This window comes from Rhinopithecus bieti, unplaced genomic scaffold (genome assembly GCF_001698545.2).
Source record: "Rhinopithecus bieti isolate Rb0 unplaced genomic scaffold, ASM169854v2 scaffold_31823, whole genome shotgun sequence".
Classification (NCBI taxonomy): Eukaryota; Metazoa; Chordata; class Mammalia; order Primates; family Cercopithecidae; genus Rhinopithecus; species Rhinopithecus bieti.
The window spans coordinates 2,217,630-2,244,873 of NW_016814121.1; the positions used below are offsets into that span (position 1 = coordinate 2,217,630).

Here is a 27,244-nt window from a genome sequence, read left to right on the forward strand (position 1 = left end):
AGGAGGCAGAAGCAGGAGCGAGGGGAGAGCCCAGGTCTGAGGCTTTCTTGGGGTTTCCATGGGAAAGGCCTGACAGGGCAGGGAAAGAGTTTAAAAATGGCTAGTTTAAGTAATTCTAGCAGGCTCTGGGCTGCAGTGTGGTCTCTAGTCACCTGATATCTGGCCCTGGGTGATTTAGGGCAGGGAGAATCTTGGCTTGCAGGGCGAGAATTAGATAAGGAGGTGGCTGGGGCTGTAGACTTGGGGTTGTCTGGTTTTCTTGTTTGTTCGTTTGTTTGTTTTTTGAGACGGAGTCTCGCTCTGTTGCCCAGGCTGGAGTGCAGCGGCATGATCTCGGCTCACTGCAAGCTCCGCCTCCCGGGTTCACGCCATTCTCCTGCCTCAGCCTCCTGAGTAGCTGGGAATACAGGCGCCTGCCACCATGCCCGGCTAATTTTTTGTATTTTTAGTAGAGATGGGGTTTCACCATGTTAGCCAGGATGGTCTCAATCTCCTGACCTCATGATCTCCCCACCTCGGCCTCCCAAAGTGCTGGGATTACAAGTGTGAGCCACCGCGCCCACCCGGGTTGTCTGTTTTGTATATGAAAGGCATGCTCTGACCCGCGCCTTAGCTATCTCTCTTTTTTTTTTTTTTGAGATGGAGTATTGCTCTATGGCCCAGACTGGAGTGCAATGGCACCATCTCAGCTCACTGCAAACTCTGCCTCCTGGGTTCAAGTGATTCTCCTCCCTCAGCCTCCCGAGTAGCTGGGATTACAGCTGCCTGCCACCTTGCCCGGCTAATTTTTTGCATATTTAGTAGAGACGGGGTTTCACTGTATTAGCCAGGATGGTCTGGATCTCCTGATGTTGTGACCCGCCCACCTCGGCCTCCCAAAGTGCTGGGATTACAGGTGTGAGCCACCGCACCCAGCCTGGCCTTTGCTATCTCTAAGAATTGGCTAACCCTGAGCCCAAATGCCAGAGCAGCAAGGATACAGAAAATAAGAAAATGTAGTTAATAGAACCGGCCGGATGGTGAATGGATGCCAAATAGACAAATACGGAATCTAAGAAAACACAGAATAGGCACTGCTTCTGGGCCGGGCCCTCGCCAAGCCCTGCGTGTGCTTTAGGACAGGAAGTGTCACCATGGTATTTCTCCTATACTGGAAGTGGAAAACATGAGTGATCATGTCTCTGCCCAAGGTCAGCTGGCTCCTAACCACACACGGTTTTTCCCTGTGTAGGGAACTGCTTTTCCTGGCAAGACAAGCTTACTCAGTGCCCCTTCAGGGAGCTTCCTGCTGTCCATGTCCACAGGGCTCCGGGAGCCCAAGTCCCCTCCCACTGATCACCGGGAGCTGCCTATAGCCCCTCCTGGGATGGATGAATAGCTGCCAAGTGACAGAAACCAAGATTTTTCATGCCTGCAGGTTACTCTAGTCCCACTGGCATCATATCTCAGCATCATCAAATATTTAGGGAGTGCTCAGCTGCATTAGGAGCTGGACTTGCAAACAGTCTTTCTGTCTTGGGGAAATCCACAATTTGAATGGATCAGAATTTGCCTGTCACGTTCTCTGTGCCAGGCACGGGGGCAGGGGTGGAAGCACACGGGCCTCTGCCTCCCTGGCGCGCTGTAGGCACGAGCCTAAAGTCATCAGGTGACAGTCCCCGCCACGTTCCGGGGCGCCCCGACGGCTCCAGCAGCGGGTGGGGTGGGAGGCTTCCGGACAGTCCGGAGGCCCCGATGGCCAAGAGGAGCTTGGGCTGGAGGGGGCCAAGGCCCGGCTGCGACCGGGGGAGGGCCCGGGACGCGGGCAGAGGCAGCTCGAGGCAGACGCAAACACTCGGGCAGAGGCGCAGCCCCAGTCTCGGGGTGCGGAACGGGCACCTTCCTGGCCACCTTCGTCTGAGACCTTGCAGGCGGCTGGAGGCTGGGACGCAGCAGTACCCTGTCAGTCAGCTTTCGGCGCGAGAGGCTGCTGGCGCCCAGGTGTGCGCGCTCCGGGCCCGGCACCCTCAGGCACGCGCGTCCTCCCTGTGTGGACTACAACTCCCGGCGTGCCCCGCGTGCCTCCCGGAAGTGATCTCCCGAGTCGCCTTCGACCTCTGCGCCGGGCTGGCGCGCCGGGCCTGGGGAAGGGGCGGGCGCGCCGGGGACCCGAAGCGTGGGAGCGGAGGCCGAGATGGCTTCGGCGGGAGGCGACGACTGCGAGGGCGCAGCGCCAGAGGCCGACCGACCGCACCAGCGGCCCTTCCTGATCGGGGTGAGCGGCGGAACTGCCAGCGGGAAGGTAAGGGGCCGGGCAGGCCGGGGTCTCGCCTTTCGCCGGTTCCTACAAGCGGCCCGGTCCGGCTGGGGTCCAGAGAGGAGACCCCAGCCCCGGCCGAGGGGCCCCTTCCCAGGCGCGGGCAGGGCGCGGGAGCGAAGGGGCTGCGGGCCGCGATGGACTGGGGCGGCGGGCGAGGGGTTGGGTCGCTGGGCCTCCGGGCTTCCCCACAGCCTCTCCACCGGCCGGGCCCCTCAGAGCCCCCAGTACGAGCTGACCCGGTTGGGCCCCCGCGGTCCTCCCACTGAAACCATCCACACCTGTTGGTGTCCTCCTGCCTCCCAAGCATCCCTCGCAGGGGTCGGGTGGGTCAGTGTCTCCAGAAGCCAGCCCCGTGCAGAAGCCCCCAGGAGGGGCCCCCTGCCTGTCACAGGAGGAGAGTTTCCAGGCGGGAATCCCGCTTCTGTGTCTCCAGTCGACCGTGTGTGAGAAGATCATGGAGCTGCTGGGACAGAACGAGGTGGAGCAGCGGCAGCGGAAGGTGGTCATCCTGAGCCAGGACAGGTTCTACAAGGTCCTGACGGCAGAGCAGAAGGCCAAGGCCTTGAAGGGACAGTACAATTTCGACCATCCAGGTAAATCGAGAGCCCAACGGTGTGGGGAGGGCAGACCCCATTCTGGGCGGCCGCTCACCAGCTGCGCTTGGGCCCAGGGTTGGATGGATGCAGACCCACTTGGGCTGTTCCCCCCAGCTCCCCAGACAGCCTGCAGTGGAGTTGGCTGCAGCATGAAGTCAGGGGAACTTTGCCGAGTTCTCTGGGCCCAGGGTGTCCCCATAGGAGCGTGGTTGGAGCCAGTGAGGAAACCGGTTGCACCGTGGGGAGTCCTGCCCTGCCACAGCTGTGATCCTGGAGAAATCCTCCCATCTCCCTTTCCCACGTTGCGGCCTTCAGGGCCCTCCACACACACCTCTGCCCACTGTGGCCCTTCATTTCCCTCCCCTGCTTTGGGGCAAAGTCCTTAGAGAGGCCAGCGTGGGAGGCGGTGGGTAAACTAGTGCTGGTGGCCTGAAGCTCCGGGCTAGGTAAACAGGGACAGATGCGGCAGGGAGACACCTGCTGCTGCTAGAAGCTTCCACCCTGGCTGGCTGGCATGGTCAGCCTTTTCCCAAGGACTTGTGGGAAGAAGGCCTGCAAAGCCTTAGTCTAACCAGTTAGTCCCAGAAAAAGAGAGAAGCAGAGGCCCAGCCTACTCACCTCCCAGGAGAAACTGATCAGAAAACTCCTGTGTTCTCGCATCCCAGTGGCACAGAGCTTGGGCAGTGGCACAGCCTGAGAATAGCCAGGACAGGGTCATCCTGTGGTCTGCAGGGCTGCAGAGGACGCTGTTGCTACCAAATCTAAACTGTAGGGCAGGTCCTAGTCTACCTGTGTTCGGGTCCTCAGTGTCCCCAGCACCCAGCTGTGCTGACCCTAGAGCAGAGAGGGTTCCCTGCTGTCTGCTGCAGGAGGGCATCCAGCCTGTCTTGCCTTTGTCTCCATCCCTGCAGATGCCTTTGATAATGATTTGATGCACAGGACTCTGAAGAACATTGTGGAGGGCAAAACCGTGGAGGTGCCGACCTATGATTTTGTGACGCACTCAAGGTAAGCAGGTGGTTCTTGGGAGGGCCAAGGAGAGGGGCCGGCTAGGACGTCCCCTCTGGGGCTCACACAGGCCTGCCTGGTGGCAGGCCTCCCCCAGTTGGTTTCCGTGGGTCTTCCACCCCCTCCCACAGTCAGTGTCCCTGGAGTGGAAGCTGACTGTGTGTCTGCAGCAGAGCCCCTTTCCCCGTGCCCCTCTCAGGTTACCAGAGACCACGGTGGTCTACCCTGCAGATGTGGTTCTGTTTGAGGGCATCTTGGTGTTCTACAGCCAGGAGATCCGCGACATGTTTCACCTGCGCCTCTTCGTGGACACCGACTCCGACGTCAGGCTGTCTCGAAGAGGTAAGGCGGCCGTGGGCCTCCCTGCCTGCCTGGCCAAGGCTGGCTGCTGGCCCTGAGGTCTGATGCATGCCTGCCTCTTGCTGCTGCAGTTCTCCGGGACGTGCGCCGGGGGAGGGACCTGGAGCAGATTCTGACGCAGTACACCACCTTCGTGAAGCCGGCCTTTGAGGAGTTCTGCCTGCCGGTACCTGTGCTTGCTGCTTGAGTCCGTTTTTCCCTTTCACAAGGACACGTGGGACCCAGTACTGTGAGAGGGCTGAGTGACAGTGATTTGATTGAAAGAAGGAGAAGAATTTGGCTCATTACGGCCACATACCCTGGAAGTAGTTCTCAGCTCTAAAAACATTCTCTGTGCCTGCCCCTCCCTCTGCCTAAAAAAGCCCCATATTTCCCCCACATCCACACTAGCCGCTTCCCCCCGCCTCAGGTCCTTGCCCAGCGTCCGCGTTCAACACCGAAAACCCTCTGCACCTAGCGCCAGCCTCTCTGCTTGCTTCCTTTTTCCAGGGCACTTCTCATCATCTGACAAGTCCTGTGTGCTTATCCCCTTAGAGCACGTTAGACTTGTTGACTGCCAAGACCGGGATCTGGCCCTCAGAGGGTGCTTCATAGCTGCTCCTCCAGGGCCTGTGTCCCCGGGCTGCTCGGGGCCAGTGCTCTGAAATCTCAGAGCAAGCACTGTGGATAGATCCCAGCTGGCTCGCAGAGAGCAGGAACTCCCCGCTGCGCACCCACCTGTCTTTCCTCCATTTCTCCATCTTGTGTTTTGGGCTTGATGGGACTTGTGGCTCTACTCACATTGGAGTGTTTTAAAGAGAACATTTTGCCTGTTCCCTTTAAAAGGTAAAAATACAGCACAAAGGAACTGGAACCAAGATTCCTGCCTTTGATATGTAGGTCAAATAAGTTCTATCTGCTGCATTTTTTTTTTTTTTTTTTTTTTTTTTNTTTTTTTTTTTTTTTTTTAGATAGAGTCCCTTTTGTCGTCCAGGCTGGAGTGCAATGGCGTGATCTCGGCTCACTGCAACCTCCACCTCCCAGGTTCAAGCAGTTCTCCTGCCTCACCCTCCCGAGTAGCTGGGATTATAGGCATATGCTACCACACCCAGCTAATTTTTGTATTTCTAGAAGAGATGGGGTTTTGCCATGTTGCCCAGGCTGGTCTCGAACTCCTGGCCTCAAGTGACCCACCTGCCTCAGCCTCCCAAAATCCTGGTATTGAGCCACTGTGCCTGGCCGTTTTTTTTTTTTTTTAATGAGGCAGAGTCTCGCTCTGTTGCCCCAGGCTGGAGTACAGTGGTACAATCACAGCTCACTGCAGCCTTGACCTCCTAAGCTCAAGCAATCCTTCCACCTCAGCAACCCGAGTAGCTGGGACCACAGGCATGCACCACCATGCTCGGTTAATTTTTAAATTTTTTGTAGAGGTGGGGTCTCCCTGTGTTGCCCAGGCTGCTCTCCATCTCCTGGGATCGAAAGTAGGTGATTTGCAGTAAAACTCTGGATATCAAATCTGACCCAGCGACCTGAATAGAGGAAGTGCTGTCACCTGCTATGTCCTGGGCCCAAGCCCCAGGGATGTTTTTGGTTTTTCGTTTGTTTGTTTGCTTGTTTTTTTAGACAGGATCTCACTCTGCCGCCCAGGCCCAAGTGCTGTGGTAAGATCTTGCTTCACTGTAGCCTCCACCTTCCATACTCAAGTGATCCTCCCACCTCAGGCTCCTGAGTAGCTGGAGACTACAGGCACACACCACCACACCTGGCTAATTTTTCCTTTTATTTTATTTTATTTGCAGAGACAGGGTTTTGCCATGTTGGCTGGGCTGGTCTCAGACTCCTGGCTTCAAGCAATCCACCCACCTCAGCCTCCCAAAGTACTGGGATCACCAGTGTGAGCCACCGCGCCCGGCCTCAGCCCCACCCAGAGCCGTTCTTGAGCTTCCTTTTCCTTCACCTTCATGCTGAGTGGCTTGTGCGGTCCTCTGCCTGGACCGTGTGGGGATTTCCCGACTGCATTCAGGCCCATCCCTGCTGGCAGTTAAGACCCATGTCAGCTCTCTGGGACTCCTCCAGCCCGTCAGACGATCAGACCAGAATGGAAAGCAGCCCTCGCCCTTGCGCTCATGCTTTCATGAGATGGGGTCCCACTGGCTGCAGACACAGCTGTCCCCAGGACTCGGTCCCTGTCTGCCTCCTGCAGCTTGTCTCTTCTGCCGCCTCCTTGACCCAAATCCACATGCCAGCAGCACCCACCGTTCCAAGTTCTGTCCTTCGGCCCAGACCCTGCCCTCCCTCTTCCCTCAGCTTTGTCTGATTCAGGCATGTTCTCCAGGCAGCTTCCCCCTCCCCTAAAGCCCCTGCCCTGCCCCACCATCTGGCTGCAGGCCCTCCCCAGCAGCCCTGCATTTCCTGGTATATCTCTGTTCTTGTCCTTCCTCAGCAGCAGAGCATCTGACGGGATGAGAATCAGTCAGCATTGAACCAATGAGTGGATGGGTGAGGGAGTAAGGTACCATCGGTGTCTGCCTGCAGCAATAATGCGTGGTGGCATCTGTCCTGTTGCTGTGCCAGGGTATTGCTAGAAGCTTCATAATTCCAGAGGAACAATGTCACACTTTGTAGACGTGCCACACGTAGCTTGGCCCAGTGAATCCAGTCGTTAGCATAGCCAGCTGTCTCCTGTAATGGAATGGGAACACTGAAAGAGGCACTTCCTTTTGGCTGCCTCAGCTGCACTTTCTGCCTCACTTCTTGGATCATGGCATCTCACACCTGAGGACTGAGTCCCTGTCCCCCATTTGCTGATGACACCAGCACCTCTGAGCACCCCAGGGCCACCTTTCCTGCTGTCCCATCTGTTTCTAAGCATCTTAAAATCACCTTGGAAGGAAAAGTCCTCATGGAAACCCCCCTTGTGCCTTACAGACAAAGAAGTATGCTGACGTGATCATCCCGCGGGGAGTGGACAATATGGGTAAGAAGCTGGCCTGCTGGGCTGTCCCCCGGCCCCTCCCAGAGCTTGAGGCAGGGACAGTTCCACCAGCGTGCAGTTACTGAGCACTCCCCTGTGTGCTGGAGGCCTGCCACTGTTGATCTGCGGCACAGGGTTAAAATATGCTTAAAAATGTATGTAGGCCGGGTGCGGTGGCTCATGCTTGTAATCCCAGCACTTTGGGAGGCCGAGGCGGCTGGATCACGAGGTCAGGAGATTGAGACCATCCTGGCTAACATGGTGAAACCCCGTCTCTACTAAAAAATACAAAAAAATTAGCTGGGTGTGGTGGCGGGCGCCTGTAGTCCCAGCTACTCAGGAGGCTGAGGCAGGAGAAAGGCGTGAACCCGGGAGGCGGAGCTTGCAGTGAGCTGAGATGGTGCCACTGCACTCCAGCCTGGGCGACACAGTGAGACTCCGTCTCAAAAAATAAATAAATAAAAAATAAATAAAAATGTATGTAGCTGGGTGTGGTGGCTCACACCAGTAATCCCAGCACTTTGGGAGGCCAAGGCAGGGAGATCACTTGAGCCCGGGAGTTCAACAGCCTGGGGGACATAGCAAGACCTCAATTTCTACAAAAAATGAGAAAATTACTTGGGCATGGTGGCATGCGCCTCTGGTCCCAGCTACCCGGGAGGCTGAGGTGGGAGGATTGCTTAAGCCTGGCAGGTTAAGGCTGCAGTGAGCTGTGATTGGGCCAATGCACTCCAGCCTGGGCAGTAAAGTAAGACCCTGTTTCTTAAAACATACATATATATATATATATATATATATATTCAAACCTGTTAGCAGAAAGTATTTTAAGCAACTCTAACATAAATTCCTGAAAGGCCAAGCTAAGAAGTCTTATTTTGCTGTGTCCTGATGCGTGTTTCTGTCTGCTGAGATTTGACCCGATGCCCAGCTCCCGCAGGCCTGTGCCTCAGGGCAGAGGTTGGGCGCCCACTCCTGGCTGAGTACTGCAGGGAGGGGCAGTCTCCATGGGGGATGGACGTGGCTAACCTGCTGCTTGTCTGTCTCTTGGCGCAGTTGCCATCAACCTGATCGTGCAGCACATCCAGGACATTCTGAATGGTGACATCTGCAAATGGCACCGAGGAGGGTCCAATGGGCGGAGCTACAAGAGGACCTTTTCCGAGCCAGGGGACCACCCTGGGATGCTGACCTCTGGCAAACGGTCACACTTGGAGTCCAGCAGCAGACCCCACTGAGGGGCTGCCAAGCCTCCGGGTAGGTCTCCCGCCCGGCATGTGTGTTCAGGGACTGAGCCTGGGGACGCCCACCCACACCCACTGCTTCCGTTTGGCACACCCCAGGGGGGTGTTAGCAGTGAGGCCTTCCTCACTCAGGAGTGGAAACTCAGATGTGTCACTCAGACTCAACTTGCTAGGACACTGACAGGCGTTCCTGAGGTTTTCAGCCACTTCCTCAGGCTCACTGCAGTTTAAAGATCTCTCTAGGTCACTGAGAAATGCCAGAGTGTGCGGGAAGCCTAGGAGGCTTCTGTGAGGACTGAGGCACATATTGGGGAAAGTGAGGAGACAGCCTGGACACTGGCTGGCTGGTGTTTTGTTGACAGTGAACCCACAGGGGCAGAGCTTTTCTCCCGTCTGATCTGGTTCTTACACACTCACACACGTAACTCGAAAGTTTTGTGAACAAGTACTTTCCTTTTTTACATGTTCCATGTCCTCATGTTTTCTGTTCTGTTCTGTCGCATAACACAAGGCTGCTTGTGGCCTACAGACCTCATTTCATGACCCGGCGGTCCACAGTCCAGCATGGCCTGCACGGGTGTGGGGAGCCGCCGAGGGATGTTTTCCCTCCTTGCTTGTGCCTTAAAGGCAGAGAAGCGAGGCGACACCCCGGGAGCGCCCAGCATCACACCCAGGCTCATGCGGGGCCAGGCCGGGAGCCCATGCAGCAGGGCAGAAGGCAGCGGAGGCCAGTTCTGTCCCGGCTGAAGAACAGTGTCCATGCACAGTCCTGCCTGGGGTCGGGCCCTTGCTGACCCTCACGGGAGTCCCCAAGGTGCTGTCTGGACAGGCTCTCCCACGCCGGGGTGGCTGGTGGCCACGTGCAGGGAATGGTGCCTCTGGCTGTGGCACACACTAGATCACCCAGGTCCTAGCGGACATGGCCGCCTGAAGTCAGTGTGCCGCCTCTGTGCTGCATGGAGCTCGCAGCCTCACGTGTGAACACCCGTGTCTGGGTTGCCTGGGTTGATCCTCTCGCATGGGGCTGTCTCTGGGAAGTATAACTTGCTGCTGCCACGGGCAGCCCCAGCCCCCGTCCGTCCAGGCTCCCCACGGTAGTGACGCAGACATGGCGTGGGTGAAGGGAGCTGAGCTCTGTGGCTGGGTTCTGACAACAGTAATGGTTTGGTCCAGCTTAGGCCCCTTTGGAGGGAGAATCAATAAATAACACCAACTACAAATGCCAGTTTGTCCCTTTTTAAATTATATTTAAAAAGACAAAGGCAAGGAGCTGTATGGATGACACACACCTTGACCACTGACGAAACTTTCACTCAGCCCCATCTCAGCAGTCTCAGGAGGGTTTCCACACAGCATGGTGTGGAGGGCCAGTCTTGATGCTGTCACAGAGAATGACTCGCAAGCCCCAGCCCCAGCTCTGTTCAGGCGGCCCTCCTGGACGCCTGTCCCGGGACGCCTGCCGGGCCCACTCAGGGCAGGGCTGGGACTTGCTCAGTTTGCTGGGTGTTCATGAAGGAGGATCGGGTCTGCCAGATCAAACTCCACTCTGCAGCGGTTAGCAAGGACTAGGCCCCGGTCTGCTGAGGCCACTTGCTCCACTGCTGGCCTTGGGTTCTCAGCTCTTCTTCATCGATGACTCCTACACTGGCCGCTGAAATACTCCGTGTCTTAGCTCAGGGTTGAAGACACGGAGGGAACATCTTCATTGTTGAGAAAAAATGAACTTTGCACAAAAGGAGGTGCTCATCAGAGGGCTTTTCAAGAATGAGACCCCCACGCGTTCCAGTAGAGGCCCTGCTGAGCCCAGCCTGTGTCCTCCCAGCACAGGGCCCACCCTGCTCGTTAAGTACACTGACCAAGACCTTGACCTTGTCCCGACCCCAGCTTGGGTGTTCTTTGCCATGCTCTTGTTCTAGTGTTTTCGGATCAAGATGTCCCAGCTGTCTTTCCAGCGAAGGGCCTTGAGTTCATGTGGCGAGAGTGACTTGTCCCCGTAGGTGAGTGGGCGCAGTGTGTTGGACACGTGGCATGCGGAGGAGTACCAGGCCACCACCAGGGCACTGAAGACGCTCCTCTGGAGCTGGGATCTGCAGAGGTCAGAGCAACGTGGGGGAGGATGGCTGGCCACTGCGGCTTCCCTGCCCAGCAGCCTCTTGGCATCTACTGTCCCCACGGTCGCCCCCCGAGGCCTGGGGTTCTGCCTTCAGGTGTCTGTGTCTTATCTCCTGCCACCCGTGACCATCTCCCGCTTGGATGCACAGAAAAGGAACCCCCTGACGACTCAGGCCTCCACAGTAGCTGGGCCACCTCCACACAGATGCCAGAGGACTGGTCCCAAACCCACAGTCCTACCTTGTGTCGCTTCCTGAGACCAGGAGGCCCTTGCCCTCCAACCTCCAAACACACTCCGGTTTAGAAGCTTTCTTGGGTTCTCTCCATCACACCACACAACCCAGCTGTAACCAGCTGCTGTTCCTGACACCCTGAGGCTCCTAGGCCTTGCTCCCTGCTCCCGAATCCTCCAGGCCACCCACATCTCTTCATCCCTTCCCCATCTTACTACCCACTCCGCTTTCATCTCTGTCAGCCGTGACTTCTCCCTCTGGGTTCCTGCAGTGCCTCATCTGGGCATCTCTTCTGAACCTCACCCATTCCCCGGAGAGGCCAGGAGGATGTCAGTGTAACGTGAAATGGGAGAGGTTCGCTGCACCCCATGTGTTTGCTGCACATGGGCTGTCCAGCAGAGGGCTGCTGCCTGGTCCAGCCACTGTCTCTGCGGCCCCCATACCTGCATAGGTGGTCGCTGATGTGCTGCAGGACGACAGGGAGCAGAAGGATCTGGAAGGTGAGTGCGGGCAGGTAGTGGTAGAGGAAGAGTGTCTTCTCCATCAGGAAGAATGGGAGGTAGTTCACTGCCCAGCCACCAGCACACAGCACCCCAGCCAACACCCAGCGCAGCCACGCATCTACAGGAAAGGGTTTGAGCCACACCGGCTCTGCTGCTCCCACAGGCCGGATTTTCTCTCTCTCTCGCTTTTTTAGAGACAGGGGGGTCTTACTATGTTGCCGAAGCTGGTTTTGAACTCCAGGCCTCAAATGATTCCTTCACTTTGGCCTCCCAAAGTGCTGGGATTACAAGTGTGAGCCACTGCGCCCGGCCTGGCTGCCCGTGTTATCCAGCCATTTCCAGCGCATATGGGCAACATGGGACCAAGGAGGCAACTCTTGGCCAATACGCTGCACTCAAATGGAGGTGCCTCTAACGCAACATGGGAACTTAACATTTTGTCTCTTGAGAGACAAACGTAATTTAAGATCCCGCAATACAGAAACAAAGAGGCTGCCTTAAGGGGTAGGTTCCTATGAAGTTGGTTTGTCACCTGAGGTGGTGAACGCTCAGCAGGAAGAGGAGGAACAGACATAAAAATGAGCTGTGAGCCGGGCACAGCGGCGCACACCCGTAATCCCAGCACTGTGGGAGGCCGAGGCGGGAGGACGGCTTGAGCCCAGGAGTTCAAGACCAACCTGGACAACACAGCAAGACCCCATCTCTATATTAAAAGGAAAAAAGCCATGTGGGAGATGTACTAACCCTGAGGGAGGTCATGGACGTTTCTTCGCCGTCGGAGCAGGTACCATGAGGACAGCAGGGAGTAGACAGCCAGGGCAAGGCTGCCCGAAATCCAGATCACTATGTTTCCAAGTAGGTGGATCTGAGCCTAAAGGAACATGGAAGATGCTGTTAGCCCCCTGCCCTCTGCTCAGGGAGGGAAGAGAACACAGGAAAGGAATTCAGATGCATATGCTACTTCAGCAGAGTGAAAAAATGCCAGGCACAGCCTGGAGTCCACTAGGCCTTACCACTACTGTGGACAGGTCTGCGCCTACTCAGACCTTTCATTAAAAGCACTGGTGCCAGCCGGGCGCGGTGGCGCACGCCTGTAATCCCAGCGCTTTGGGAGGCTGAGGTGGACAGATCACCTGAGGTCAGGAGTTCGAGACCAGCCTGCCCAACATGGTGAAATCCTGTCTCTACTAAAAATACAAAAATTAGCTGGGCATTGTGGTGGGCACCTGTAATCCCAGCTACTTGGCGGGTGAGGTAGGAGAATTGCAGAATTGCTTGAACGTGGGAGGTGGAGGTTGCAGTGAGCCAAGATCACACCACTGTACTCGTCTGGGCAACAGAGCAAGACTCCATCACAAAAAGAAAAAAAAAGCACTGATGCTCTCAGTTTTGTAATTGGAAACTGAAGACCCGGAGCAGATGGCTCCGCTTCGTAACAGCAGCACCGTCTGCAGAGGAGAATGCAAAGTGCGCTCGGAGCTCAGGGTGGGGCGGCCTCTGGGCTTGCGCCTCTGCCTTCGGTGCACGTGCTGAGTCGACCTACCCACCTCTGAGAGAGGAGGAAAAAGGTGGGCATTGCCAGTGTCTGCCCATCCAGTGAATATGTATGGGGCACTAACTGTGCCCAGCCTACAAATGCTTTCCCTCTGCTGGGTGGAGAGAGACGGCATGCACATCAACGAAGCACCGGTAAGCTCCACCGCCAGGTGCCACCCAGAAAATCAAATGGGAACATTTTTTTTTTTTTTTTTTGAGACGAAGTCTCGCTCTGTCCCCCGGGCTGGAGTGCAGTGGCGTGATCTCGGCTCACTGCAAGCTCTGCCTTCCCGGTTCACGCCATTCTCCTGCCTCAGCCTCCCGAGTAGCTGAGACTACAGGCGCCCGCCACCTCGCCCGGCTAATTTTTTGTATTTTAGTAGAGACGGGGTTTCACCGTGGTCTCGATCTCTTGACCTTGTGATCCGCCCGCCTCGGCCTCCCAAAGTGCTGGGATTACAGGCATGAGCCACCGCGCCCGGGAACATCTTAAAACCACTTCCGCCAGGAAAAGGGGAACAGCGTGTCTCCACAAAAGCAATCAAGCCGCGTTTCCTTCAGCAGGCACATATGCCACGCCCCTACTCCTGGCTCCAGGCTGCCAAAGCGTTTACAGAAAAGCAAGTCACAGGCCTTTGTCAGGAAAAGCTTTGGAGAAACCCAGCACTTTCTAGGGAACAGTGGCCGCTCTTAATGCCAGAAGGAATTCTCAAGAAACAGGATGAATCCATGACTGTCAGCTGTCAGCACTGCTCACTTACGCTGGTCCTGGGGTGCAGCCAGTAGGCGATATTGGTGTCCAGGGTGACCCACTCCAGCGGGCTGGAGCTGTACTTGTGTTCCGAGTCATCGCTTCTCAGCGCCAGCATCCTCCACTGGAACAAAGCAGAGGCCTCTGAGAGTGAGGATGGGGGCTGCCTCCCATTGTGCGTGGATGTGGTCAAAGGAGTACACCGCTGCCCCCTGCACACAGACCGTCCCACCTCAAGTTCATTCGGATCACGCGTCAGAGGCAGCATGATCAGAACCTGGATTCTAGCCCTGGCTGTGGCCTTGGGAGCGTCGCCCCACCCTATGTGCTCCTGTCACCTCCTCTGTAGACTAAGTGACCGGGCCGAATGCTCTCTAAGGTCACGTTCGGATTTGTGACCCTGAGTTTCTGATTGTGACTCCTCTTGGGCTCTGTTGAGTGTGGCCCATTTTGCTGCCTGGGGCCTTAAGACACCCTGGTGATGTTGCAGAACCTCCTGGGTCCCTATATTATTCCTGACCACAAGGTGTGGGCCAGGGGTGTCACACACCGTCCCTTACACTGGAGAGAGGAGACACTCATTCTGTGGTGAGCCTGTGGTTCCAGCATCAAAGCCTAACCTGGTTTGAGACCTGTGTAGCCCCCAGGCCTCCCAGCTGAGGAGTCAGTTCTCAGTGAGGTAGGCTGGCTTCCCCTGGCCGCTCCTCACCTGCAGCTCCAAGAATCTCGCCATGAAGCTGAGGTTCCTGCTGACATCCACCTGCGCAGGTGAGTGCAGCTCCCGTTCCCGCTCCCTCTGCTCCTGGCCTGGCAGAACAGACAAGGGCATAACAGATAGAAGTAGCACATGAGGTCAAGAGCTCAGAGCAGAAGCTGTCAGCACAGCAAAAAGCTGGCTTCCTGCCTTTCCAACAAGCCACAAAGACCCCTCATCGAACCGCATCATTCTACTTAGCTTTCCCCGCCACATTCAAGACTACCCCGTCAAATGAAGCGGTTTCGACCGAGAAGGCTCCACTTGCACAGGGATAAACTGGCTGCCTTCCAGCGACACCTCGGAAGAAGCGTCTTGAGTTGTTACCACAGCAGCTGGGTGCAGGGAGGGAGATGACCTGCCACCAAGCATGGAGAATGTGCTCTGTTCCCTTCCCACCAAAACGAGAACTGTTTGGGATGTTACGAAAATATTGAGCAGCTCCAAGTGCATTCCCAGTGGCGGAAGCCACGCTGCGGACTCACTCGCGCCGTATCGGTGCTCCTCCACGTTCCACACCATGCTCTCATGATAGCCCCGGGACAGCTTCTCCCCAACGATCTCCAGCTGCCGATACCCCCAGTCAGGGAGGTGAGCCCCGCTCAGCTGGTGACACCGCGGGAGAGAAAAGGGTGTGATGGGAAGGCCATGGCTCCCATATCCACTCGGGTTGGAAGGGGAACCCCTGTCCGGGTCACACTGTCAGCAGGTGCCCCTTGTGGGAGCTTCACCTTAGGATTCCATCCTGAGAAGTTACAAAAGCCGCCCTCCCTCAGTGTAAAGGGAAGCCACGATGACTCGAATCAAGCGTTCTGCCTGCAGAGAGGCGGTGGAGCCTGAGGGGCTCGGGGAACAGACTGGAGCCCGCAGCTCAGGACAGGCCAAGCCGATGACAGTGTCCTTACCTTTAAGACCGCAGAAGTGTTCACGTGCACAAAGCGGACCTCTGAGAGGATGGTCTTCCAGACGTCTGTGTCGGATCCTCTGTTCACAATTTCCTGCAAAAAGAGACCTCAAGGATTATTTCATTCCTTTTCAAATTTCCTTCAATGTAAAAATGAAGACCTGTCACCAAACAATGATACTGACTTGAGCCTGAGATAAAGGGACAAGCCCCCAAAGTGAGGGGAGCTACAAGGGGCTGGTGCTGGTCTTCCTTCCCAATGCCCACAGCACCCTGGGCTGCTCCGAGGGTCGCTGGGGAAGCGCGCCTTCCTCCTCGCCAAGGCTGTACAAGATGCCTCCTCACAGAAAATACAAAGCCTGATGTTCTTCGTGCCTCTCTGCAAAGCCTATTCATGGAGAGGGCTCAGAGCCCTGTCCAAAAAGTGAGCACATCTCAGTCCTTATCTGGCAGGACTCGCAGACGGCTCAAATGAAGGCCAGACACTGTCCCTGGGAGACACAGCTTAGAGATTTCCTTGCATCGAGTAATAAAACAGACAACATCTGAAAGCCTCTTTGCCTTGTCACAGCCTAACATACCGGAGCCTCACAATGACCCCATGATGTCACATGGCTGTCATTTTCCCATTTTATTGTTACAAGCAAAAGGATGGGTGAACCAAAAGGAAAAATGATTCTTCTCAATGGCAGTTTCAAACAGTCCATGTCCGGAAGTGCTCTGTGTCAGGAAGCGCTCTATGTGAGCAAGTGCTCCGTGTGAGGGAGTATTCCGTGTTAGAGGAAGTGTTCTGTGTGAAGAAGTGTTCTGTGTTAGAGGGAGTGCTCCGTGTGAGAAGTGCTCCGTGTGAGGATGTGCTCTGGGTGACGAAGCGCCCCGTGTCAGGGAGTGCCCCGTGTTAGAGGGAGTGCCCCGTGTTAGAGGGAGTGCTCCGTGTTAGAGGGAGTGCTCCGCGTGAGGAAGTGCTCCATGTGAGGAAGTGTTCTGTGTTAGAGGAAGCGCTCTGTGTGAGGAAGCGCTCTGGGCGACGAAGCGCTTCAGGTGACAAAGCGCCCCGTGTTAGAGGAAGTGCCCCGCGTGAGGGAGCGCCCCGCCTGAGGGAGCGTTCCGTGTGAGGAAGTGTTCTGTGTGAGGAAGTGCTCTGGGTGACGAAGCACTCTGTGTTAGAGGAAGCGCTCCGTGTTAGGAAGCGCCCTGTGTGAGGGAGTGCCCCGTGTGAGGGAGTGTTCCATGTGAGGAAGTGCTCCGTGTGAGGAAGTGCTCCGGGTGAGGAAGTGCTCCAGGTGAAGAAGTGCTGTGTGAGGAAGTGCTCCACGTGAGGAAGTGCTCCAGGTGAGGAAATGCTGTGTCAGGAAGTGCTCCGGGTGAGGAGGTGCTTCATGTGAGGGAGTGTTCATTACTGATGGCTGTGGTTGCTCTAGCCGCAGCCTTACTCACCAGTCTCCAGAGGTTCTGGGCGGGCATGGAGATATTATAGTCAATGTAGCAGGAGACCTCCTGTGAATGGGGACTCAGAGGGGCTGCAACATCATGCCTAGAAAACCGAGACTGAGATTTCAGAAAGAATTCCTTGAACTCTTCTGGAAGGCACTTACTAAATCTGTCAGGGGGGAAAAGGTTGCTTTTCAGAAACAAAGCCAGCTCAGCCATAAGGGGTGGCCTGGTCCCATGAGTCGCTGCGACTGAGGACGGAGGTCTTGAGGCTCAGTGATGGGAGTGGACACTAAACAGGCAGGAGGCCCTGCGGGAACATTTCCAGGGGAAAAGGACCCTCTGCTGTGGAACGTTCCACCTGTTAGACGAGTGAACCAAGTTTCAGAGGAAGGAACCGCAAGCCTAGGCCTCTGACCCGGTACTGCTGCGATGCCAGCTGGCAGTACCAACGCTACAACTTGCAGGGCTGAGCTGCCCGCTCCTGCGCCCAGCTGGCCTGCGGACGCAGCAGTTATGCCGGGAGAAAAGGCTATCAACCTTAATGTTCACAAACACCCACTTTTTTTTTTTTTTGAGACGGAGTCTCACTCTGTCACCCTGGCTGGAGTGCAAATGGCGCGATCTTGGCTCACTGCAACCTCTGCCTCCTGAGTTCAAGCAATTCTCCTGCCTCAGCCTCCTGACTAGCTGGGATTACAGGCATGTGCCGCCATGCCTGGCTAATTTTTGTATTTTTAGTAGAGACAGGGTTTCACCATGTTGGCCCAGCTGGTCTCCAACTCCTGACCTCAAATGATTTCCCTGCCTGGGCCTCCCAAAGTGCTGGGATTACAGGTGTGAGCCACCGCGCCCGGCCAGGAGCACTTGCTTCCTTTAATCAGTAACCATGTTGTACCGCACCATGCACCTGGCACTGTCTAGGAGCAGCACCCCCGCTGTGAACAAGATGCGGCCCTCATAGCCATCATGCTGGTAGGCAGAGCATGCAGGTGTGAGAGTGCCACTGATAAAACAAATGGCGGGGGATAGCACCCAAGAGGCACTTTTTGATGTGGTGACATCCCAGCAGACCCCTCCATAGAGTGGGCCATGGGGGAGCCAAGTCCAAGAACATTTCCGCAGAGGGAGCAAGTGTGAAGGCCCTAAGGGGCCTGCAGGTGGTCGTTTCAGGGCTGGGAGGGAGCCAGGGTGGCGGGGGCGAAGCGTGTCAGGGTCACCAGGGGCCTTGGTGGGAGAACTGAGCATGACGGGAGTCACTGAGCACAGAGCGGGCTGCTGCAAGGTGGAGAGGTCAGGCCCCAGGAGGTGGGAGTGGAGGGAGAAGTAAGGACCCCTACCTAGGGCTGGTTCTGAAGTTTGAGAAACAGGATCTCCCAATGGAATCAACATGCGATGGGAGAGGAGGGGAAGGAGCCAGGTGATGCCCCAGCTACTGGGCCCTTTCCAGGGAGAACCAGAAGAGCCAGGGCCAGTGACTGTCCCTATGGAGGTGGGAGTCGTGGAGAGCTTGAGGTGAGTCCCGGGCAGCCGGGTGGAAGTCCAGGAGAGGCAGCCCCAGGACTGGGCCTGTGCAGAGGCGGCAAGGCCGGAGGCTCTCGGAGACTGAGAGCAACAGAGGAAGAGGAGGCGGTGGAGAGAGCAGTCGGGGAGGGAGAAGGAGGGTATGATCAACTGTGCCCAGTACCACGGGAAGGCAAGTCGGACAAGGACAAAGGACTAGGAGGGAAGAAGCCTTCACGGCTCCACTCATGCCCCAACTTCCAGGCTTCTTGGACTCACTCATACTTTAAGCTTTACCACTTTAGGCTGGGCGCGGTGGCTCAAGCCTGTAATCCCAGCCAGCACTTTGGGAAAGGCGAGATGGGCGGATCACGAGTCGGAGATCCGACCAATCTATGGCTAACATGGTGAATCCCCGTCTCTACTGAAAAAATACAAAAAAAAAAAAACTACTCGGGCAAGGGGCGCGGAGCCGCCTGTAGTCCAGCTACTCAAGGAGCTGAGGTAGGGAGAATGGTGTAACCGGGAGGCGGAGAGCTTGCAGTGAGCTAAAAAAAAAAAACAAAAAAAAAAAAAAAAAAAAAAAAAAACAAAAAAAAAAAAAAAAAAAATAAAAAAAAAGAGAAAAAAAAAAAACACATAGAGAAAACAAAAAAAAAAAAAATCCAGCCCGGGCGACAGAGCTGAGACTCCGTCTCAAAAAAAAAAAAAAAAAAAATTTACAGAGGTGCGCCCAAACTCCACTCTGTGTAGAAAGCGGGTCAACATTCCCAGCCCGTCCTTGTACACTTACCCACTGGGCCCCGAGCTCTCCCAGGATGGGCTGTGCTAAGTGCTTCTGTCTAGTCCTCACAGAGCCTCTGCTCCCTCTTAATCCCCTCCCTTCCGCGGCCAGGCCTGGGTCCCCTCCCAGCAACAAATGTAGATCTTAAGAGCTGCTACACGTCCAGATAAGGGGGAGACATGGGGCAGTGGCCCAAGCCAGGGCTCACGTTTTGGTCTGAACAGAGAATCACAGAGGAAACCCACGGGTGCAACAGAGCAGACGGCGGGCACACTCACGTGTTCAGGGAGCGGGTGGTCATGCCGTGGACCAGCTGCACCATGTCCCCGTGCCGCACGGGTCTCGGAGGGCTGCTCACCACCAGCTGGTGCCTGGAAGACACAGTGCTGTTGGGACCACGCAGAGCCTCGTCCCCCGGAACCAACAGCTGCACTGGAGGGATACAAGCTCTGGATTCTCATGGCCGAGACTGCCCCCCAACCCATGTGTGCCTCACATGAGGTGAACACAGGAAACCAAAGCACAGACATTAATTGAGCTATTTTCTGAAACCAAAGGTCACTTTCCAAATGTGATTCCACCCGCAGTCATCACACCTGCATTGCTCTGAATTTGTCTACAAACAGTACAATGACAAATGTACCATGACTGCCAGGGAATCCTGCTGAGGGGCATTCCACCAACCAAAGTGTATGAGGGGCCCCGGCGCTGAGGCTCACGCCTGGAATCCCAGCACTTTGGGAGGCTGAGGAGGGTGGACCACTTGAGGTCAGGAGTTCAAGACCAGCCTGGCCAACATGGTGAAACCCCATCTCTACTAAAAATACAAAAATTACCAGGGCATGGTGACACGAGCCTATAATCTTATCTACTCGGCAGGCTGAGGCAGGAGAATCGCTTGAACCTGGGAGGTGGAGGTTGCAGTGAGCTGAGATGGTACCACTGCACTCCAGCCTAGGTGACAGAGTGGGACTCTGTCCCCCCACAAAAAAAAAGAAGGAAAAAAAAAAAGCCCACTCGAGCTGTAGGTGCTGTAGTTGGGCAGGCAGCAATGGGAGGACACCATCGGGAGACGGTGACCGAGACGGCTTAGAGACCTGGTTTGGGGCAGAATCCACAGGATTAGATGTGGGGGTGACAGCGAGGGGCGCCTCTAGCTGGGGTATGTGCAGGATGATGCTACTTTTGCAGGAGGGGGGTTCTTGTTTTTATGAGGAAGGGAGAGGGACACAGGTCGGGGCACTGGGGCTCGCCTGGAAACTCCTCAGAGCAGCTACCGAGCAGGCTGCCCGCTGAGGATCTCACGACCTCCTCCCCGACCTCAGACTTAGCACTGAGCTGGCGTTCAAGGCAGTGACGGTGACTAGAGTCAGTGAGGGAGGGAAAGAAAGGGGCCCAGGACTGTGTCCCAGGGTCTCGCCTGGACAGGCCAGGAGGTGAGCTCTGCTCTGGAGTCGCAGGACATGCACTCACCTCCCGGGATCCTTTACAATCCACCAGTTATTGACGTCTTTGAAGGGGTAACAGGTCACCTGCTGCTGGTGGGAGCTGCCTCGGCCATTCTCGTATCTGTGTGAAGTCAACAAAGAGATGTATCTGGGCCAGGTGCAGTGGCTCACGCCTGTAATCAGAGCACTTTGGGAGGCTGAGGTAGGGTAACTGCTTGAGCCCAGGAGTTTGAGACCAGCCTGGGCAACAGAGTGAGAGCCCGTCTCTATTTGTGAAAAAAAGAAAAGAAGGGAAAGAAACGTATCTGGAAGTGGGTCAGCGATCGGGCCCACACGCCTTTCTCCTAAAGTTTCTGCAAAGGGAAGCAGATTTCAACAAATACGACCTAGCAAGGGGTTTCAGGGAAAATGAGGATACCACAGATAAGGAGCCGATTCAGACAATTTAGGCAGGCAGTGCTGAGGTCAGCCACAGCCACAGAGCTGGGGCCGACCCTGGGCCCCGCCACACGCCAAGTCCCTCCAGCAACACCCGGGAACCACGAAGCTCACTGGCAATCAACACCCAGGCTGCTCAACTTCCTTCTGTCCTGCAAACTAACTTCCTCAAAGAAAGGGAAAGTTGCTAAGATAAGCATATCTATCAGCAAATAAAGCATTTAATCATTTTCAAAGTAAAACCATCACTTTCCTTACATCATGGGGTAGGTTTCCTGGTGGGAATGCAGCCAGCAGGGCACAGGTTTCCCAAAGACGTTCCTCAGAGTGACCTGGGACCCGAAGGCCACCTCCAGCGGCTGACCCTGGGTGATCCGAGCTAGTCCTCCCTGAGACAGAAGCAGAAAGTTGATGAGTGAGAGACAGAAAGGAAAATGCCCCTAAGCCAGCCTTCCCGATGGCCACTCCTCCCTCTGGAGTGATGATGTTCAGGCTAGTGGCCATTCTTGTAATACTGGTAACGATCTACCATTTAATCATGTCACGTTACATTATAGAACCATAATGAGCGCTAAGTTTGATCAAATGCTGCCTCTGGGCCACTCAGTTCAGCCTTCCACACGCATCCTATTCAGTCCTTACCAGCATCCTATGAAGTAAAAGCAATGATGATGTCTGCCTAAGAGATGAGAAAACCAAGACTGGGGTGAGCCAAACAACTTGCTGAAACACACAGCACCGTAACTATAGCACTGGCCGTCAGCAGGATTGGTTGACTTCGGGAACCACAGTCCTGACCACCTCTACTGATACCTTCTACCACTGCTGCGAGGTTCATAGGAATGAAGGTCACAGTTGAGTGTGGTCCTTAAGGCGGGTGAAACTGCCCAGGGTTTGTAGGACTTCACTTTAAAATGCTCCCAGCTGCCGAGCACAGTGGCTCGCTCCTGTAATCCCAGCACTTTGAGAGGCTGCGGCGGGTGGATCACTTGAGGTCAGGAGTTCCAGACCAGCCTGGCCAACGTGGTAAAACCGTCTCTACTAACAAAACAAAAAAATTAACCGTTTGCAGGTGCTTGTAATCCCAGCTACTTGGGAGGCTGAGGTAGGAGGAGAATCGCTTGAACTCAGGAGCCGGAGTTTGGGTCACAGAGTAAGACACCATCCCCCACTGCCAAAAAAAGAAATATGGATGTGGATACCTCATTTCTTGATTCAAGGGCTAATGTTCCCTTGATGTGTTTCTAAGAAAACTCTGGGTCCACTATCATCTTCCTCCTTCAGCAGCCACGATGCCCACTGCTTACTTACCTCTAAGCTGGCCTGGAAGGCACTGGACATGATTTGGTCATGGGGCCCAGAGCGGAAGAGCAGAATCAAGTGGATGTAGAAGAACAGTAAGTACAGGACGACCGGGATGACCAGCAAAGCCACTGCTCGGGCAAGCAAGTGACAGAACACACAGACCTGCCAGAGATTCAGAGAAAAGTCATGCCCTACGATGTGGAAAAGTGCACCCACCTCTAAACATTATGAGCTTAGAAAAAGTTAGTGAAAGAAACTCTGGCCTCCCATACAGAGGCACCTGCAGAGGCTGACAGGCGAGGCTGCCCAGGCCTGCCTGCTTCTGAAACATTGAGGATTTGAGTCTTTTCACCAAGCACCCCCTGTGACATCCCCATCTGCCCCACACAGGCCTGCCTCATGCAGCACTGGACATCAGCACCTACATTGGACAAAGTCTGGTCTCCAATCAGGTGCCAGGCATGGACAGCTGCAACCGCCAGCATGAGCACGTATGTGAACACACCCATGTACTTGATGCTGCAAAGACATCACAGGAATAGAGTTAACATGAGACCAGAAAACACGAGGAGGAGGAGGAGGAGGAGGAGGAGGACACTGCCCAAGACCAGAGGCTTGAACTCACCCCACTGCGCAGGAACAAGCAACCCCTGTCAGTGTTAGCCAGAACCACCAGCTCAGAGAAAAAGGGCTGGAATACAAACAGAGCAGATGGAGATAGGACTAGTTCAGACACATTTCCAAAAGGCTAGAGAAGCTCCACATTCCTCAGAGAAATCTTTCTGGGTCAGCTGGCCATGCTGAGCCCCGAGTGCAATAAGAAAGAATTCCCATCTCCCAAAGTATCCGGCCCAGCAGAATTTTTCTTTTTGCCCAGAAAATTTTGCCCTGTTAGTTTAAATTATGGAAAAATGAAGATGTATTTATGAAGTCACAAGCCAAGGGCCAACCCCCAAAATACTAGAGGACCAAAATGTATCTAGCACTAGGCGCAGAAGCTCACGCCTGTAATCACAGCACTTTGGGAGGCCAAGACAGTGGGTCACCTGAGGTCAGGAGTTCGAGACCAGCCTGGCCAATGTGGTGAAACTCCGTCTCTACTAAAAATACTAAAATTAGCCAGACATGGTGCTGTGCGCCTGTAATCTCAGCTACTTGGGAGACTGAGGCTGGAGGTTGCAGTGAGCCGAGATTGCGCCATTACATTCCAGCCTGGGTGACAGGGACTCCGTCTCAAAAAAAATAAAAAACAAAAAAGATATTTAGGGGGACAGCGACTCCGTCTCAAAAAAAAAAAAAAAAAAGATATTTAGCAAGCAACTCCTCAAAATGAAAAGGTACCATCTCACAAAACAAAACAAAACAAAACAAAACAAAACAAAAAAAGGTACCAGACCATCTCAGGTCAACAAACCACCCAGAATCTCTGTTTTGTTAATTAGGAAGACACTCCATTTTCCATACCTGTGCTTTTGGCAATTGAAGAACTTCAGGTAGGACAACACGGCCAATAGATTAAAAAATATTAACACTGATTCCAAAAGCATTAGCCTTGACTGAGTGATGAGAGCATTCTCTGTTTCAAAGAGGAAATACATGTCAATTTTAAGGTAGCAAGGGAAAATGTATGAGGATGAAAAACATGCATGAAAAAACGCATACTTCAGAAGCGATACAGCTGTGTGGGGCTGTTGTGAATGTTAACACATTCTATAGCACAGGGCCTCTTACAGTCATCACCCAATACACATCTCTTTTCATTTTCTACTGTCTCTGTTTTTTTTTCTTTGAGTCTAAAAATACTAAAATTAGCCAGACATGGTGCTGTGCGCCTGTAATCTCAGCTACTTGGGAGACTGAGGCTGGAGGTTGCAGTGAGCCGAGATTGCGCCATTACATTCCAGCCTGGGTGACAGGGACTCCGTCTCAAAAAAAATAAAAAAAAAAAGATATTTAGCAAGCAACTCCTCAAAATGAAAAGGTACCATCTCACAAAACAAAACAAAACAAAACAAAACAAAACAAAAAAAGGTACCAGACCATCTCAGGTCAACAAACCACCCAGAATCTCTGTTTTGTTAATTAGGAAGACACTCCATTTTCCATACCTGTGCTTTTGGCAATTGAAGAACTTCAGGTAGGACAACACGGCCAATAGATTAAAAAATATTAACACTGATTCCAAAAGCATTAGCCTTGACTGAGTGATGAGAGCATTCTCTGTTTCAAAGAGGAAATACATGTCAATTTTAAGGTAGCAAGGGAAAATGTATGAGGATGAAAACATGCATGAAAAAACGCATACTTCAGAAGCGATACAGCTGTGTGGGGCTGTTGTGAATGTTAACACATTCTATAGCACAGGGCCTCTTACAGTCATCACCCAATACACATCTCTTTTCATTTTCTACTGTCTCTGTTTTTTTTTCTTTGAGTCAGGGTCTTGCTCTCTTGCCCAGGCTGGAGTGCAGTGGCACTATCATGGCTCACTGCAGCTTTGACTACCAGGGCTCAAGGTATCCTCCTGCCTCAGGCTCCTGAGTAGGTGGGACAAAAGGTGTGCGCCATCACGCCCAGCTAAATTTTGTATTTTTAGTAGAGACAGGGTTTCACCATGTTGGCCAGGATGGTCTCGATCTCTTGACCTTGTGTTCCACCCACCTTGGCCTCCCAAAGTGCTAGGATTACAGGCTCACGTGAGCCACCATGACTGGCTTATTTATTTTTTTTGAGATGGAGTCTTACTCTGTCACCTAGGCTGGAGTGCTGTGGCGCAGTCTTGGCTCACTGCAACCTCCACCCCCCGGGTTCAAGCAATTCTCCTGCATCAGCTTCCCAAGTAGCTGGGATTACAGGCACCTGCCACCACACCCGGCTAATTTTTTGTATTTTTCATGTTTTTAGATGGGGTTTCACCATGTTGGCCAGGCTGGTCTCAAACTCCTGACCTTGTGATCCACCCGTCTCGGCATCCCAAAGTGCTGGGATTACAGGCGTAAGCCACTGCACCCGACTTTTTTTATTTTTTGTACAGATGCAGTCTTACTATCTTGCCTAGGCTGATCCTGAACTCCTGGGCTCAAGTGAGCCACCTGCCTCAGCCTCCCAAAGTGCTGGGATTATAGGTGCGAGCCACTGCGCCCAGCCTAATCTAACTTTTCATCTGCTTTAATTTCATCTGTTCATAAACGTGAGCTGGAAGACCCTCTCTGAAGAGGATCCACTAACTCATGAGTTCATCTCAATAGGCCAAGGCCCGGGAGGGGGTTGGAAGACCCTCTCTGAAGAGGATCCACTGACTCACGAGTCCATCTCAGTTGGTCAAGGCCCGGGAGAGGGCGGAACAAGGGGAAGTTATCATTTGGTCATAGGATTGGTTGGAGATGGAGGTGCCCACATGCGCATGGACTTTGCAGCATCATCTGGGCAGTTTTCTACTGCCATACCCCGACTGCTGATAAGAGTCTGATCCCACAATTCAGCTATCCCATAGCCATGGGGCCAGACTGGGAGTGGGTGACTTGCAGCGCCAAATCTGGATGAACCAGGTACACTTTCCAGTGCAGTTCGCCCACCACGCCCACGTGATCTTCTGGGCCAGAGGGTCAGTTCCTCCCTGGATGACAGCAAGAGCAGGCAGGGGCCCAGGTCTTACCGATAAGCATCAACAGAGCAGCTCCCATGGCGGCACAATGAGAAAAGTGGAGCTCCAGCACTATCTGGTAGGCCATGGGGACAGACAAGGCCCCCGCGAGCGCCGGCAGCAGGCGCAGGGACCACACAGGCACGTTGCTACTGTATTCTGGAAAAGCAACCACATTGCAGAGCTGACTGCACTGTGCACACACCATCTCCATGTACGGCAGCTGTGTTTTCACATAGCGCCATCATGTTCATAGACTCTAAAATGCACATTTACCAAACTGGGGACCACATCAGCAGCGGAGTGCATAAACTGTAGGTGAGGGCTTTGAAACTAGCTTTGCATAGTCACGGAACCCGATCTCAGGAAGCGTAGAAAGGACTAAGGATTCTAAAATTACTGCCTTACTTATACATTTACCCTCCCTATTTTCAAAAACATTGTGGCAATGTACAAAATTTACCTGTACAAAAGATAATTGCAATCAGATGCTACATAATACGTGTACCAAAAAACAAGGGCGAAAATAATGACTGTAACTAAACACTAAGATTTTAACCAGACTTTTCAAAAGTCTTTCATTTGTATACAACCAATTTATCATTTTCTGGACTCAGATTAGTAAGGCACAGTTTCTACGGGACTAGGTATGAAAGGAAAAAAAAAAAGCCACAGTTGTTAATCCCTACAAAAACCACAATCTCTCCATTCTAACCTGTGCACATTAATAAGGGAAATGAAAATTATCTTTTACCTGCTCCAATTCTGTTCCACAAAAAATTGCCATCGAATCCTCCTAAATAACCTGAAACAGAAGATTAATCAGTAACTATCCCATTCAGCAAACATTTCTAGAGTACTGTGGCAAGCAATAAACAAGATGCATCAATAATAAGACCTGGTTCCTGCCCGTAAGGAACGCACTGATAAGTTTTCAATGTATTTGAGGTCCTGAAGGGCAGGGGCTACTCTCCTAACTGATGACTCCTACCTCCCAAGGCCAGCACCATGTGGCCAAATGGCGGCCCACTGTCATCCAAGAAGAAGATTCGTTTCATGTAAAAAGAGATGTACTGCCCATAATACACTTCATCAAAACTGGAAAAAAAAAAAAAACCCGCATATTATATTCAATTAGAATCTTAACTGTAAACAAAAAGTGTGAGGATAAATGTCTATGTATTTCCAAACGACTCTGGCTGGGTGATCAGCAAAGGCTGGATCTTTTGCCCCAACTGTTTCCCGTCCCCAGATATTAAGATGCATACAGCATCACCCACCCACAGAGACATGGGGAATTCCCCAAGCACAGCTGGCACTCAGCATGCCTGCCCCATACAGATCCTGTCTCTCCCTCGTGTTTGATTTAGGTGGATACTATGAGCCAACCTGCTGAAAGACCTGCCGGGACACGAGGCTAATCCTGCCCCCCACCCCCCACC

At 53.8% G+C, this 27,244-nt stretch overlaps 2 protein-coding genes across 5 annotated transcripts in view; one reads left to right on the forward strand and one right to left on the reverse strand.

Annotated features, from left to right (window-relative positions):
- Positions 1 to 2,057: 2,057 nt before the first annotated feature.
- UCK1 (uridine-cytidine kinase 1) lies at positions 2,058 to 9,682 on the forward strand. Of its 2 annotated transcripts, XR_001881058.1 has the most exons (8): positions 2,058 to 2,281; positions 2,733 to 2,892; positions 3,807 to 3,903; positions 4,103 to 4,245; positions 4,335 to 4,429; positions 6,686 to 6,754; positions 7,171 to 7,219; positions 8,270 to 8,288. XR_001881058.1 is itself a non-coding variant. In XM_017849903.1 (7 exons), exons 1-7 carry the CDS (start codon positions 2,174 to 2,176, stop codon positions 8,449 to 8,451), a joined length of 834 nt encoding a protein of 277 aa, XP_017705392.1. In that variant the 5' UTR covers positions 2,064 to 2,173; the 3' UTR covers positions 8,452 to 9,682. The 2 variants fall into 2 exon arrangements, 1 of the variants encoding a protein (XP_017705392.1); XM_017849903.1 differs by lacking the exon at positions 6,686 to 6,754 and having other exon boundaries at positions 2,064 to 2,281; positions 8,270 to 9,682.
- POMT1 (protein O-mannosyltransferase 1) overlaps positions 9,678 to 27,244 on the reverse strand; it is a 21,001-nt gene continuing 3,434 nt past the window's right edge. The window contains exons 3-20 of one of the 3 annotated variants that reach the window (XM_017849902.1): positions 26,794 to 26,900; positions 26,557 to 26,607; positions 25,815 to 25,961; positions 24,268 to 24,379; positions 22,785 to 22,850; positions 22,585 to 22,678; positions 22,166 to 22,321; positions 21,113 to 21,243; positions 20,442 to 20,537; positions 19,247 to 19,339; positions 16,688 to 16,784; positions 15,252 to 15,344; positions 14,832 to 14,952; positions 14,302 to 14,399; positions 13,603 to 13,716; positions 12,050 to 12,176; positions 11,246 to 11,423; positions 9,678 to 10,544 (exon numbers count right to left, since the gene is read on the reverse strand). In XM_017849902.1, the coding sequence (XP_017705391.1) occupies positions 10,370 to 10,544; positions 11,246 to 11,423; positions 12,050 to 12,176; positions 13,603 to 13,716; positions 14,302 to 14,399; positions 14,832 to 14,952; positions 15,252 to 15,344; positions 16,688 to 16,784; positions 19,247 to 19,339; positions 20,442 to 20,537; positions 21,113 to 21,243; positions 22,166 to 22,321; positions 22,585 to 22,678; positions 22,785 to 22,850; positions 24,268 to 24,379; positions 25,815 to 25,961; positions 26,557 to 26,607; positions 26,794 to 26,900 (2,056 nt within the window). In that variant the 3' untranslated portion in view covers positions 9,678 to 10,369. Of the gene's footprint in view, positions 11,424 to 12,049; positions 12,177 to 13,602; positions 13,717 to 14,301; positions 14,400 to 14,831; positions 14,953 to 15,251; positions 15,345 to 16,687; positions 16,785 to 19,246; positions 19,340 to 20,441; positions 20,538 to 21,112; positions 21,244 to 22,165; positions 22,322 to 22,584; positions 22,679 to 22,784; positions 22,851 to 23,623; positions 23,952 to 24,267; positions 24,380 to 25,814; positions 25,962 to 26,556; positions 26,608 to 26,793; positions 26,901 to 27,244 lie in introns of those variants that run through there. The other 2 variants (XM_017849901.1, XM_017849900.1) reach the window with 2 other exon arrangements.